Source organism: Arvicola amphibius, chromosome 6 (assembly GCF_903992535.2).
Source record: "Arvicola amphibius chromosome 6, mArvAmp1.2, whole genome shotgun sequence".
Taxonomy (NCBI): Eukaryota; Metazoa; Chordata; class Mammalia; order Rodentia; family Cricetidae; genus Arvicola; species Arvicola amphibius.
Genome location: NC_052052.2, coordinates 6873329 through 6888145, shown reverse-complemented (window position 1 = coordinate 6888145; position 14817 = coordinate 6873329). Strand labels below are relative to the sequence as shown.

The 14817-nt window shown below is 46.8% G+C and overlaps 1 protein-coding gene across 1 annotated transcript; it reads right to left on the bottom strand.

Annotated features, from left to right (window-relative positions):
- Positions 1-7157: 7157 nt before the first annotated feature.
- Rbp7 (retinol binding protein 7) lies at positions 7158-13351 on the bottom strand. Its single transcript, XM_038334349.1, has 4 exons — positions 13279-13351; positions 11376-11554; positions 10841-10939; positions 7158-7208 (listed from the first exon to the last, which is right to left on the bottom strand). The coding sequence occupies exons 1-4, from the start codon at positions 13349-13351 to the stop codon at positions 7158-7160; spliced, it is 402 nt and encodes a 133-aa protein (XP_038190277.1).
- Positions 13352-14817: the final 1466 nt, after the last annotated feature.

The window sequence follows — 14817 nt, the reverse complement described above, 5'->3', positions numbered from 1 at the left end:
AGATGACTCGGTACTTGCTGTCCTCGCAGAGGACCCAAGTTCAACTCCCAGCACCCTCACTATAGCTCACAGTCATCTATAACTCCAGTGCCAGGAGTTTTGATACTCTCTTCTGGAAGGCACACCTGTGGCATGCAGACAAAAACCCACACATATGCATTAAAATAAATGTTTTAAAAAACAAAATAGAAAGGTAACTTTGTTCTTCAGTTCTGGGTATCAAACCCAGGGCTTCATTCATGCTAGCCCATCAGGCTGCTTCTCTGGGCCTTAAATGGTCAACTTTATGCTATATAGATTTTATCATCTTTTTTATTAATGTATACTCACAGAGATGGTACTGTCAAAAGACAGAGATCGACAGCTGTTGGCTGTTGTGCCCCGGCTGTGGGTTGTGAGAAGGTCAACTAGTGATGTCACTATGGAGGACTTTGGCCGTTCTTCCACAGAATTATACATGACCCAGGAATTCCACTTCCCAGCCAAAAGGATTGGGACAGGAATTCAAAAACGATTTTTTTTACACTGTTTTGCTTGCTTTTGAGTCTTAGAGTGTTCCACCAGGCTGGACTGAAACTCACTCTGTAGCCCAGGCTGGCTTTGGATCCTGACATCTTTCTGCGTCAGCCGACCAAGGGTTGGGACTGCAGGTGTGATGTGCTACCACCTGTGCTCAGAGTGGCATTGTTACACAGTGAGCCAGAGGCTGTGGAAGAAAGGGCAAGCCGAACGTGGGCCAGCCACACAAGGAGTCGTAACTCAGCCTTGGGAGCTGGAGAGACAGCTCAGCAGTTAAGAGCACACACTAGCTCAGGCGCAGGTCCCACGTCAGGCAGTTCACAAGCTCTTGTAACTCCAGCTCCGGTGGGATCCCATAGTTCTCCCTCTACCAGCGGCTGTACTTGATGCATATACAATTCCCAAGTACACGTAACTTCAAGTAATAAAAATAAATCCTGAAAAATTATAAAGGAGCATCTACTGCTCTGGCAAAGGATCAGAATTCAGTTCTTTCTTCTCTCTCTCTCTCTCTCTCTCTCTCTCTCTCTCTCTCTCTCTCTCTCTCTCTCTCTCTCTACCTCTCTCTTTGTTTGTTTTTGGAACTCTCTTTGTAGACCAGTGACTTCAAACTCAGAGATCTGCCTGCTTCTGCCTCCAGAGAGCTGGGATTAAAGGTGAGCATCACCACCACCACCAGAGCTCAGTTCTAAACACCCACACTGGGTGGTTCACACCCACCTGTAACTTGAGCCCAGGAGATCTTCTTATACACTGACTCACACAGGCACACATTGATAAAAACAAAATATTTAAATAATTCAGCCTTAAGAAGAAAGGGAATTCTGACTCACTCTCCAGCATGGGCGGACTTTAAGGATTAATAGTATGTGAAATAAACCAGACACTGGGGCTGGGGAGATGCCTCAATGCAAGCATGAGGATCAGAGTTCAGATCCCAAGCACCCACGTAAAAAACAGGTGTTTGCCGGGCGGTGGTGGCACATGCCTTTAATCCCAGCACTCGGGAGGCAGAGGCAGACGGAGTCAGGTGTTGTGGTTGTGCCTGTGTTTGCCTTCAATCCTACCACTGGGTGTTCAGGAGGGTACTGGTGCAGGCAGTTCCCTCTCCCTGGAGCTCACTGACCAGACGGTCTAAAAAAATGAGCAAATTCTAGGCTCAGTGAGAGACCCTGTCTCAAAAAACAAAAGTGGAGAGCAACTGAAGAAGATACTCATAGCTGCCCTTTGACAAGAAGATAGCCATCATTGCCCTTTGACCCCCCCCCACACACACCATGCCATACCTAGAAATACAAATATTGCAATATCTCCCTTCTCCAAGGTCCCTAGAGTGGTGACATTCTTAAAGACAGATAAATGGTGGAGGTCTGAAAAGTAAATGCTTATTGGGGATAGAGCATCCATGTGGGATAAGGAAAAGTGGCACAAGGGTGGGAAGATCCTTTGTTTGATTGGTTTTTTTTTAAAAGATTTATTTATTTATTTATTAAGCATACAATGTACTGCTGACAAGGAAGACACCAGATCTCATTATAGATGGTTGTGAGCCACCATGTGGTTGCTGGGAATTGAACTCGGGACCTCTGGAAGAGCAGCCAGTGCTCTTACCCTCTGAGCCATCTCTCCAGCCCCATGTTTGATTGGTTTTTACTTGTGAGCTTGAGACAGGGTCTTATGTAGTCTAGACTGGCCTTGAATTCTCTACTAGACTGGACCTCCTGTACATCCCACCTCCTAATGTCGGGATTACGTATGTATCTCCATACCTGACAGAATGAATGTTTATTTACTAATTTTGAGACAAGATCTCACTATGTAGCTCTAACTGTTGTGGAACTCACTCTGTAAACCAAGCTGGCCTCAAACTCACAGAGATTCAGTCCTCTGCTCCTGAATGCTGGGATTAAAGGCTTGCACACTACACTCAGCAATATGAGTGTTTTTGTTTGTTTGGTTGCTTGGTTTGGTTTTTCGAGACAGGGTTACTCTGTGTAACAACCCTGATGACCTGGCACTATATAGTCCAGGCTGACCACTAGCACCACCGCCGTCTGGCCAGTATGCATGGTCTTAATGCTGCCCATTTGTGTTCTTTAAAGTGACCGATATGGTCAATTTTATGTGCTTTTTGTTGTCTGCAATGCTTGCTTGAGCCCAGGGGATTCTGCATGCTAGCCCAGTGTGCTGCCATGGAGATAGTGCTTATCCACACTGACGTCATACCTCTAAGTCTCTACTAGACCCTAGGTGTATTGTTTTTATGGATTTTTATTGAGCTCTACATTTTTCTCTGCTCTTCTCCAAGGTCCCCATGCTCCCAGTTTACTCAGGAGAGCTTGTCTTTTCCCTAGGTGTATTTTTAACATGTATTTATTGTTTGTGTGCATGTCTGAACACAGGTGTGGAGGTCAGCAGACAACCTTCAGGACTCAGTTCTCTCCTTCCAACATGTGAATTCCAGATGTCATGCTCAAGTTGTCAGGGTTAAGTGACTTTGTGTGCTGAGCCATCTCCTGGACCCTGATGTGTGTGTGTGTGCGCGCGTGTGCGTGTGCGTGTATTACAGCAATTAAGCTGGGCATGGTTGCCCACATCTTTGATACCAGTGCTAGGGAGACAGAGGCAAGTGGATCTCTGTGAGTTTGAGGCCAGCTTGGTCTACAGTGAGTTCCAGGCCCCCACCTGCCCAAAAGTGTGTGTGTGTGTATGTGTGTGTGCACTTGTATGTAAACTAGTTATTTTTTTAATTGTTTTTGTTTCCCCCCCCCCCCCCAAGACAGGGTTTCTCTGTGTTAATAACCCTGGCTGTCCAGGAACTAGCTCTTGTACACCAGGTTGACCTTGAACTGCGAGTTCAAGGTGTATACCCGTCTCTGCCTCCCAAGTGTTGGGATTAAAGGCGAGCGCCACCACAGCCCAGCTTGTTTGCTTGTTTTTATCTATCGTTTTAAGACAGGGTCTATGTATCCCTACTGGACTGGAATAAATAAAATTTAACTACAACCAAGGACCAAGTGCCCTCTCTGCTTCTCCCCCCGGTGTTCCTGTGGAGAATTGCAAGTCACTCCCTAACCACAGACTTCCCATTGTTCTCCAGCCCCTTTGGAGTCCGGGCTGCTGAGCTGGATCCTCCCAGGGAAGCTGGATCGCTTAGACACCTTGCAGAAGCGGAGTCGCGAGAATCATCCTCTTTTTTCTATAAAAGCTGCTTTTTCTCTGTGTCATTGCAGCTTTGCACTCGGCCAACAACAGCGCAGCCCTCGCTCTGAGGGATGACCGAGTCCCCGCGGCACCCCGCGGCTCCCCGTGGTCCTCACCCGGACACGTGGCAGCCCTTCTCAGCCCCGCACACCGAAGACGTCCCCCTGGTGGACGCTTCGGGTTGGAACTCGCGGTGGCCATTCTTCCAATCTGAGCCCTATCAGCGCCGACCGCTGGCGCCAGCCTGCAAGCAAGGAAAAGGAAAGCCGTGGGAGGGAAGCTGCGTCCACGACCTGGCGCAGATTTCACACCATTGCCTCCACGGAAGTCCTTCCTTTGCCTTCGGAAAGCATTCGGCTATTTCCAGGCATAAACTGTGGGGCTGAGGCCTCAGATGCTCGAGTCTATCTGCTGTTTCCCCAAATCTTTACTGAGTCGCGCCGAGGCAGAATAGAAAGACGAGAAAATGATCATGATGTGGGAAATGAAAATAGTCCCTGACTGAAGCCTCGACCTCTAGACTTTCAGCACAATTAGCATTTTTCTGTGAAGGTGGCCAACATAATGTTTCTTTTATATATTTTCAAATAAAATGTTAAAATATCGCCGGGTTGGTAGTGGCGCATGTCTTTAATCCCCACTTGGGCGCAAAGGCAGATGGATCTCTGTGAGTTCCAGGACAGTCAGGGCTGTTACACAGAGAAACCTGTCAGGAAAAAAAAAAAAAGATAAAATATCAACGAACTATCCTTAAAGTCTGGTATACACTGTCTTTATGTTGACCACCATGACAGGGAATGTTAATTGTGTTTAGACTCCGGATGCTGGGACTTCAACCAGGCTCCGGAGTGGTGTTCCCTTCTACCTGGGTGGTCCCTAGGCTTCAAACTCAGCCCCTTTATCTACCCCACTGCTGTGCAACCCCCTCCCCTCCACCTCCATCTCCCTTCCTCCTCCTTCAGCTGCTGTCAAATTCCCACGGTGCTCACCTTCCATCCCTCCGTTACACATCAGTTATCTTGGGCCTTGGATTCTCCATCTAAAATGGCTGCTTCTCTCCAGACTTGAGTCCCTTGCCTGCTATTGGGACTTTCTCTAACAGGTCTTCCTGCTGGTACTTTCTTATCTGCATCTCCGGGGTCTCCCCTGGCCAACAATCTTATCTCCTCTGTGATCATGCAGGTCCCCTACTGCTTAGGTTACCTTTCTATTGCTGTGTCGAAATACCCTGAGGATGGGGAGATAAAGACAGAAGGGTTTGCACTGACTCACAGTTCCAGGTTAAAAGCCCACCTAAGGTGGGGGAGGGGTCAGTCCAGACAATGTTCCTCCCAGTTAGGGTAGGTCTTCTCACCTCTATTAACTAAATCCAGATAATCCCTCCCAGGTATGCCTAGAGCTTGTCTCTGCCTATTCTAGATCCTGTCAAATTGGTATTCAATCATCAAACCTTATTGTAACCTTCCTGTTACATTGGGGATCTGACGGGGTGTGTGTGTGTGTGTGTGTGTGTGTGTGTGTGTGTACACGTGTGTGTGCACATGCATGCTTTGATACACATGTGGAAGTCAAAGAACAACTTGTGGTGGGTCAGTTCTCTCCTTCCACTGTGTGGGGATTGGATCCATAATGTCAGGCTCTAGAACAAGTGGAGAGCAATCTTGTTGGCCTTGAATTTTATTTATGAGTATGAGAATTTTGCTTGCATGTATGTCTATGTGCAACAACATGCTTGGTGCCCAGAGAGGCTAGAAAAAGATATAGGATTCCCTGGAACTTGGGTTACGACAGTTGTTAGCTGCCACTTGGGTGCTGGGGATTAAATCTGGGTCCTCTGGAAGAGCAGTTAGGGCTCTTAGCCATCTCTGCAGTCACCCAAATTGTGACTTTTAAAATTTGTCATTCAAGGTCTTTCTTTGGTGACCTCCCTTGTCATTCCAGTTTCTTCTCACCCTACCCATGTATTCCCTGTGCTCAGCCCATCACGCATCATCCCAGGCTGCATGCCGATGTGAAGTAGCATGCCTGTACTCTGGCTGAGACCGAAGGATTGCACATTCAAGGCTTCATGAGCCGCCTTATAGAAGCAAGCAACTCCCTTGGGCTCTCCTGTTGTAGGATAATCTTTGGGTACTTTGTGAAGACGTTCCTCGATTTTACCTCACCTGCCTAAGGCACCTTCTGATTGAATTAATGAAGAGCTGAGCAGCCAGTAGATAGGCAGGTGGGAACTCTGGGAAGAATCCAAAGAAGGCAGGATTTACCAGATAGACTCAGAGGAAGTAGGACACACTGTGCTGGGGAGAGATAATGAGCCACGTAGTAGAATGTAAATTATATAAATGGGTTAATTTTTTTGTTTTGGTTTTTGTTTTTTGTTGTTTTTTTTTTTTGGGGTTTTTTTTTTTGGTGTTTTTTTTTTTTTTTTTTTTTTTTTTTTTTTTTTTTTTGGTTTGGTTTGGTTTGGTTTGGTTTTGGTTTTTTGAGACAGGGTTTCTCTGTATAACAGCTCTTGCTGTTCTGGAACTTCTTTTGTAGACCAGGCTGGCCCCAAACTCACAGAGATCTGCCTCCCAAGTGCTGGGATTACGGGGGTGCACCACCACCATCACCACACAGCTTAATTTACACTCCCCCCTGGCCTTTCCGTAAAATGCTTCCTGTTTGCACCTGCATAAAGACCATCTCTACTACCCCACCCCTTGCCTGTCCATCTCCGAAGCTACTTCAGCTACCTTTCTCACTAGCCTTGGAGGCAGCAATTACGTCCTCTTCCCTGGTGAGTACTTCACACATGGAGCAGGCTTTCGAACATTCCTTTAAAAAGTGGGTTGTGAGCTGGGCGGTGGTGGCACACGCCTTTAATCCCAGCACTTCAGAGGCAGAGGCAGGGGGATCTCTGTGAGTTTGAGGCCAGTCTGGTCTACAAGAGCTAGTTCCAGGACAGGCTCCAAAGCTACAGTGAAACCCTGTCTCAAAAAATAAATAAATAAAATAAAAGTGGGTTGTGTTGGGCCTGGCCTGGTGACACATGCCTTCAATCCCAGCACTCAGGAGGTAAAAGCAGGCCAACAGGCGGATTCAAAGCCAACTTGGTCTACATAGTGAGTTCCAGGTTAGCCAGGGCTACATAGTAAGACCCTCTCTCAAATGTGTGTGTATGTATGTGTGTAGATAGATAGATAGATAGACGATAGATAAATTGATAGATAGATAGAGATCACATCAAATTTGGAAAGAAAAATACAATTAGCATCACTTGGACAGGTTTATTGAAACTGAAGTTGTCCTGCAGCCAAACAGCTTCTAGCACAGGCTGAATGACATCTTTCCAATTACCAAGCCCTTCATCAAACCAGGACAGATAAACACCCAGGCCTTCTGCGGGCAATTCAGCACTTAGCAGCCTCAAGTAGACTCTGCTGCAGGATGGTTCAAGTTCTCTGGAACGTTTGTTTGCACACCTGGCCTTCGGAGAACATTTCCTGTGAGAGGAAAGGGAGGAAGAAGAAGAAGAAAGTTGGTGTTCATTCTCAGCATGTTTGACATCAAATGGGGTTTTGCCTCCCGGCAACACATGTAGGGTCTTCTCTGCCCTTACTTCTCCTACTCTGACACAAAACAGGTGTCAACAATTTAATCCTGATCTCTCCTGGCGTTAGTGAAAACCCACAAACAAAGGCACGGCTTTATAATTTTTCTGAGATAGGGTCTCTACATAGCGCTGGCTGTCCTGGAACTCATTATGTAAACCAGGCTGGTCTCAAATGCACAAAGATCTGCTGACCTCTGCTTCCCAAGCGCTGGTATTCAAGGCACTCGGTGCCTTATCTGGCACCAGTTTTACACTTTCTAAAAGCAGAATTTTATACCTCTATATTGTGCTTTAGAGCTGTTGATTAGTTTGAGCTGTAAGCTGCAGTCAGGAAGTTCTGATTGTGAAACAAATCAATGCTTCCTCTGTGAGGAGGCCTTAAAGAAGCAACCGAGTGAGCCGTGCCCCCGCCTCTCGAGGGAAGAAGACGCACCAGGGGCCTGAGCTTTATTCATAGTAGAGACCACCCTGAGACACTATTATTTTGGGGATTTCATATAGTTCAAGCTAATCTCCAACTTGTTCTGTAGCTGAAGATGACCTTGAACTTCTGATGCTCCTGCTGCCATCTCCCAGTTGTCACACTTACAGATGTGGGCTCCAATTTAGGGTTTCCCACGTGCTGAGCGTGTGCTCCACCAGCTGAACTACACCACCAGAACCTGCAACGGTTTTCTTTAATATTCAATCAAGGATGTGTTTCATTAAAATGTCAGTCCCTCAGCCAAATGGACCATGAAACAGACAGCTCACCGCCCTAATATATGATTTTAAAAATACATGGTGAATTCAGCCAAGAGTGGCGCCAGACACCTTTAATCCTGGCAGTCAGGAGGCAGAGGCAGGCAAATTGCTGAGTTTGTGGCCAGCCTGGTCTACAGAGTAAGTTCCAGGACAGCCAGATCTGCTAAACAGAGAAACCCTGCCTGTCTTTTTTTTTTTTTTTCTTTTTTTTTTTTTTTTTGGTTTTGTTTTGTTTTTGAGACAGGGTTTCCCTGTAGCTTTGAAGCCTGTCCTGAGCCGTCCCAGAACTAGCTCTTGTAGACCAGGTTGGCACTGAACTCACAGAGATCCACCTGCCTCTGCCTCCTGAGTGCTGGGATTAAAGGCTTGCGCCGCCACGGCCCGGCTGAGAAACCCTGTCTTGAAAAAAACAAACAAACAAACAATCTCTTTTTATTTCAAAATTACAAATTTTAGAAGAATGTGCATTTTAGACAGGTAGTAGTGGCACATACCTTTAATCCCAGCAGTTGGGAGACAGAGACAGGTGGATCTATCTGAGTTTGAGGCCAGCCTGGTCTACATAGTGAATTCCAGGATAGCCAGAGCTACACAGAGAGACCCTGTTTCAAAACAAAACAAAACCAAAACCCCAAAGAAATAAAGTAAAAAATATAAATACACAGTGAATTCAACAGAAAAATGATCTAGAAAGCTATACAACATTCTTTTTTAATATTTACTTTTATTTTTCGGTTATGTGTAAGTGTGTGTCTGTATGGGGGTATGTGCACATGAGCGCTGTTACCATCAGAGGCCAGAAAGGGGTGTTGGATCCCCTAGGGCTAGAGTTAGAGGGAGCGGTGAGCCCCAACACAGGTGCTGGGAGTCAGGTTCAGGTTCCTGAAAGAGCAGCACCTTCTCATTTGCTGATGCCATCTCCAGTCCCAGTAAAAGGTTCTTTTGGTTTTGGTTTTGGTTTTTCGAGACAGGGTCTCTCTGTGTAACAGCCCTGGTTGTCCTGGAACTCACTCTGTACACCAGGCTGGCCTTGAACTCACAGAGATCCACCTGCCTCCTGAGTGCTGGGATTAAAGGTATATGCCACCACCACTTGGCATAAGCTCTTATTTTTATGTGCATGGGTGTTTTGTCTGCATTTACATCTGTGTACACATGCCTGAAGAGCCAGAGGAGGCCACAGAAGAGGGATTAGATCCCCTGAGACTTGAGTTATAAACAGTTGTGGCCCACAATGTGGCAGCTAGGAATTGAGTGGCGGTCTTCTGGAAGAGTAACCAGTGCTCTTAATCATAGAACCATGGCTCCAGTCACAGAAAATGTTCTTTTTTTGATTCATTTAGTCAGGCAACGGCGGCATACCTTTAATCTCAGGTCTCAGGAGGCAGAGGCAGGCAGATATCTGTGAGTTTGAGGCCAGCCTGGTTGACAGATCAAGTTCCAAGACAGCCAACGCTACACTGAGAAACCCTGTCTCGAAAAACAAAACAAAACAAAAAAAATTATTTCTTTATGTAAATGAGTGTTCTATTTGCATGTATGCCCATGACAGAAGAGGGTACCAGACAGAACTTGGCATCAGATACCACTATAGATGGTTTTGAGCTAGCGTGTGGTTGCTGGGAATTGAACTCAGGACCTCTGGAAGAACAGTCAATGCTCTTAACCACCAAGCCATCTCTCCAGTCTCCAGAAAATGTTACAATATTGAATAAAAAGGCAGAGCATCCTGAGCAGGACATGAAGGTAACTTGATCGAGAAAGGTAGGGCGACTGTCCATGGCTAATGTATCCATTGTTCAATCCTCACCAGAGCGGCTTCCTCTAGCAGGAGCCGGTGATGAACACTGACTGAGAGCCACCGTGGAACAACAGACAGGCAGTGGGAGACCTTAGCACACTCAGCACTGAATGGGACGCCTTAAGACGTCCCTGGAGGCTCAGGGATCTATGCCGAAGGGCAGAAATACTGTAAGAGCCGGAGGCGGTGGGTGACTCCAAGGAGACAGCATCTCCCAGACACAACAGGGTTGATGTGTGTATGAACTCACAGAGCCTGACAGCATGCACAGGACCTGCATAGGTCCGGACAAAATCCAACCAGGGAGAAAAAAATGGCCAAAGCCCCTCCCCTAGCTACGAACCTATTTGCGATTGATACCTTCTTGAGAGAGGGGAAACCAGTTTTCTCCAATGGTCCTGGGTATCATCAGCCACGCTCCAGGTGCCGACCTCATGCTCAGGGGAAGTGAATCAATGCAAACTAGACTCTAAGTTTTTGATGCTGTTATGGTTTGGTCTTTCTTTCTTTCTCTCTCTCTCTCATCCTGTCTTTCTCTTTTGGGTTTATTTTGGTTTCCAAGAAAGAATATGGAATCAGGTAGTTAGGGAGACAGGATAGTCTGGGAAGACTTGGGTAAGGACAAAGAATATGATCAAAATACACTGTTATGACAACAATTTTTTAAAATAGTAAAAAAATGTAATAAAGAATCAGAACAAGGGGATGGCAAGATAGCACAGAGGCTGAGAGTACTTGATGTTCTTGCAAAGGACCAGGGTGCTGTTCCCTGAACCCACACTGGGCAGCTCGCAACCACCAGTACCTCCAGTTCCAAGGGGATCCAGTGCCCTCTTTTGGTCTCTGCACACGCTGCATGTATGTGGTGCACATATGTGCAGGTATACACTCACATGAATGAAAATAAAGAAATAGAGATTTAAAACTCTCCCCTCCCCGCCAAAAATGGATTTTAAAGAACAAAATGTGGTAGGTACCAGGTGGAACTGGCCCCCTTCAATCCAGTGGCTCCAACCTCTGTTCTTCTCCCCTTTCTGCGCACAAGTGAGTTTGTCGTTCTCCCAGGTAACCAAGCTCTGCATGAAGGAAGAGAGAAAACAACACTTTGTTCTGGCAGGATCCCTAATATCATCAGGTAGGATGCATGCTGAGCTAACCTTGTGAAACTGATAGCCTATGCTACATTTCAAAAATTTTTTATTGTGTGTGTATGTGTGTGTGTTGCCTATATGTATGCATGTATACTGTGTGCATGCCTGGTGCTCACAGAAGTCAGAAGAGGGCATCCCTGGAATTGGAGTTGTAGGAGGATGTGAGCAGCTATGTGGGTGCTGGGAATTGGACCCCAGGTTCTTTACAAGTGCAGCAAGGGCTTCTAACTGCTGAGCCATCTCTACAGCCCCAAGTCTATGTTATTTTCTTTTCTAGCACCATAAGGTGCTAGAAATCTTAGCCGGCTTTCATGCACGCTAAGTGAGAGCCCTACCTCTTAGTCACACCCTACTGCCTTACCGTGCATTTTCTGTTATCCAGGCCTTTGTTATCTTCCTCAAATTCTTCTCCAACTTTGAATTTAACAAGATAATTCCTTAGGCTGCTGTATGTGTAGATGGTAAAGGAATCCCCATTTTGTTTGATCACCTTCTGTGGCTTCAACAACTTGGCGATCTTACGAGTTGCAAAGTTGATACCTGGAAAGTTATTGCTCTTATATTTTTATCTTAATATTTTACATTTATTTATGTGTGGGTATGTATAAATCAGAGGACAATTTGTTTTAGAACAGGCTCTTACATAACCCGCGCTGTCTTTGAACTTGGTGCAGAGTTGAAGATGACATTGAACTCCTGATTCTCTTGCCTCTACCTCCAACTATTGGATTATAGGTGTGTACCATCATGCTTGACTCAAGAGATTTTTTTTTCTTGTGGGGATTTTTTGAGACAGGGTTTCTCTGGGTAACAACATTGGCGGTCCTGGAACTTTAACTCACAGAGTTCCAGTTGCCTCTGTCTCTCAAGTGTTGGGATTAAAGGTGTGAGCTACTACACTCAGTGACTTAGAACATTTTTATAAATGTTATCTATTTATTTCATGTGTATGTGTGACACCGGCCTGCATGTCTGTGCACCACAGAGTACCCACAGAGGCCAGATGAGGGTGTTGGGTTCCTTCTAACAGGGCAACTGGGAACCAAACCTGGGTCCTCTGGAAAAGCAGCTAGTAAGGGCTCTTAACTGAGCCATTTCTCTAGTCCCTCAAGAGGACTTTTTAAAAATTGCTTTTAGGGCTGGAGAGATGGCTCAGTGGTTAAGAGCATTGCCTGCTCTTCCAAAGGTCCTGAGTTCAATTCCCGGCAACCACATGGTGGCTCACAACCATCTGTAATGAGGTCTGGTGCCCTCTTCTGGCCTGCAGACATACACACAGACAGAATATTGTATACATAATAAATAAATAAATAAATATTTAAAAAATAAAAATAAAAATTGCTTTTACTGGGGTGTTGAATTCTGTTCTATTTACTGGAAGGCAAAAGGAAGAGTTTGTCAAGTAGCAAGTGTACCAAGGTATGGTAGCTTAGACCTGTAATTCTTATACTTGGAAGACTGAGGCAGGAGGATTTCCTGGCCTTGTCTACATAGTGAGGTTCAGACCAGCTCGACCTAAAAGGGAGACCTTGTCTCAAAATAGATAAACAAAAAACCCAAACAAATAAATCCCAGAGCAAGCCTGTCAAGTAAACAATGGTACTCTACATATAATAACAGGGGCTGCCAAATCCATAAAATCAGAGCAAGCTGAATAGACTCAGTTTGCAGGGCAGCAACATCTCGAGAGTCCTTTGGGAAGCAGGGACAGTTACCAGACCCACTCTTGTGGACCCATACACCCCACTGGTGGCCACAGAGCAGGGTCCAGGACTCAGTTTTCCCACCGCATGCATAGGCAACCCAGGCTGACTCTACTGGCTTGCTCATCTGCAGGAGTCTGCAGTGGTCTCCTTTACCCAGAGCAGGCCCTGTAGTTGCTGTCTGCCTGGTTCAGAGCCCCGGCTGGTCCTGACCGCCCCCACACAGAATTGGATAGACAGGAATACAGGCACATCTGAGACTCAACGGATGCAGAGGGGCACGGAGGAACCAGACTGGGGTGGGCAGGGACTATTGGCTGTCAGACAAGACAAGGCAGGCAGAGGAAAGAGGATAGACAGGGGGACTGAAGATGGATGCGGGGAGTCAGGGACAAGGGCAGGATTAAGCAACATAACCCAACCGAGAGCATAACCTACGGGAGACAGGAGGACGTAGAACAGACAAGACAGGACAGATGGCCTTTGCTCAACCCCGAGGCCCGAAGCTAGAGTCTTGCTCCCCTCCATTGTCCCCTTTGCTGCACAACCCTCGGGTCCTACCCAGGGCCAGCATGTAGCCCTCGAAGTTGTCACTGCTGAGAAGGTACCAGGTACCGCTGAGGTCTGCTGGCATGGTCGTGGGGGAGGGGGGTGGCAGCCAAAGCCTGAAAGTCAGGGGACAGTGTTGCTCTTATATTGCCATTGGGGCGGGGCTGGGCAGGGTGAGGCGGAGGGAAGAGCAAGCCTGGTCAGTGAAGCTGGGGTGGGGGTTGGGAGCCCTGGAAGAGGCCATCTGGCTCTCTCTCCTAGCTTCCTTCCCCACCTGCTTCTGGTTCTGTCCCTGCTCCTGTCACCTTGGCAACCCTGTTTCCTTTGGGACTCCCTCCTGTCATTCAAGTCTAAACACCTGTGACCCCAGAGTGTGTCCCAGGTCACCCTTTACTCCATGGCCTTGATGTTAATGGCTAAACGAACAGTTTCAAACTCATAGCACGAAATGCTGTGTCAACTGCAAATAACAGTATGTGCATGAGCCCAAGGCTACACACAGGTATCCCAGGAAATAGAAATTTTTACCTTGCTCGAGTTTAAAATTTTTTTTTTATTTTTGTTTATGTGCATATGTCTATGTGGATGTATACCACATGTGTGCTGGTGCCAGGAGTAGATCCCCCAAGCGATGGAGTTACAGGCAGTCTGCAGCCTCGCCCATCCCCACCCCACTCCATGGATGCTGGGGACCAAACTCAGATCCTCTGAAAGAGTAGCCAGTGCTCTTGGGGGCTGTGATGCCTATCTAGTGCCTGCCTTGTTTTTGAGCAAGGGATCCGTGTAGCTCAGGCGGGCTGCTAACTCACTATGTAAGCCAAAGATGGCCTTGTGAGTTTATGATTCAGCTGCGTCTGCTGGATTACAGGTGTGCAACACACCCGTGCACCAATCCTGTGCAGCACACCTGTGCACCAATCCTGTGCACCACACCTACCTGTGCACCACACCCGGTTTATATGCTTGGGCTTTAACACAGAACTTCATGGGTAAAAGCCAACTGAGTCACATCCCAGCTTCTTACCCAGTATTTCTGGGACCACTAGGTGACACAGAATGGACATCTGCAATCCTGGTGACTTTTTTTTTTTTCCTTTTTTTTTTTTTCTTTTTTCTTTTTCTGGTTTTTCGAGACAGGGTTTCTCTGCAGCTTTTTTTTTTTTAGAGCCTGTCCTGGAACTAGCTCTTGTAGACCAGGCTGGCCTCGAACTCACAGAGATCCGCCTGCCTCTGCCTCCCGAGTGCTGGGATTAAAGGCGTGCGCCACCACCGCCCGGCAATCCTGGTGACTTTTTACTTCTGGTTTTGACTTCACTGTCATGACTTGGATTTCAGATGTCAGCCAGGTGGAAAAGACTAGGAAATGTCACACGCTGTTTTTCCCTCAACAGAAACTTCCTTAGCACAGTTCCTTACTTACTTCTCATCTACCCAACATGCCAATTACTACTGCTAACTGCACAGGAGCCTGGGAGATGTAGTCTCCAGGATGTAGTCTCTACAGCAGAGAAAGGCAAAGGAGGAGAGAGGAGGAAGAGTGAACTAGCCTAC

Bases quoted from the DNA above. Each gene is read 5' to 3' on its own strand.
- Rbp7 (XM_038334349.1), bottom strand. From the start codon at position 13,351: ATGCCAGCAGACCTCAGCGGTACCTGGTACCTTCTCAGCAGTGACAAC. The intron at 11,555-13,278 runs GTAGGACCCGAG...ATAACTTTCCAG, and splicing joins GGGCTACATGCTGGCCCTGG to GTATCAACTTTGCAACTCGT. The intron at 7,209-10,840 runs GTACCTACCACA...TTCCTCTCACAG, and splicing joins AAGGGGGCCAGTTCCACCTG to GAAATGTTCTCCGAAGGCCA.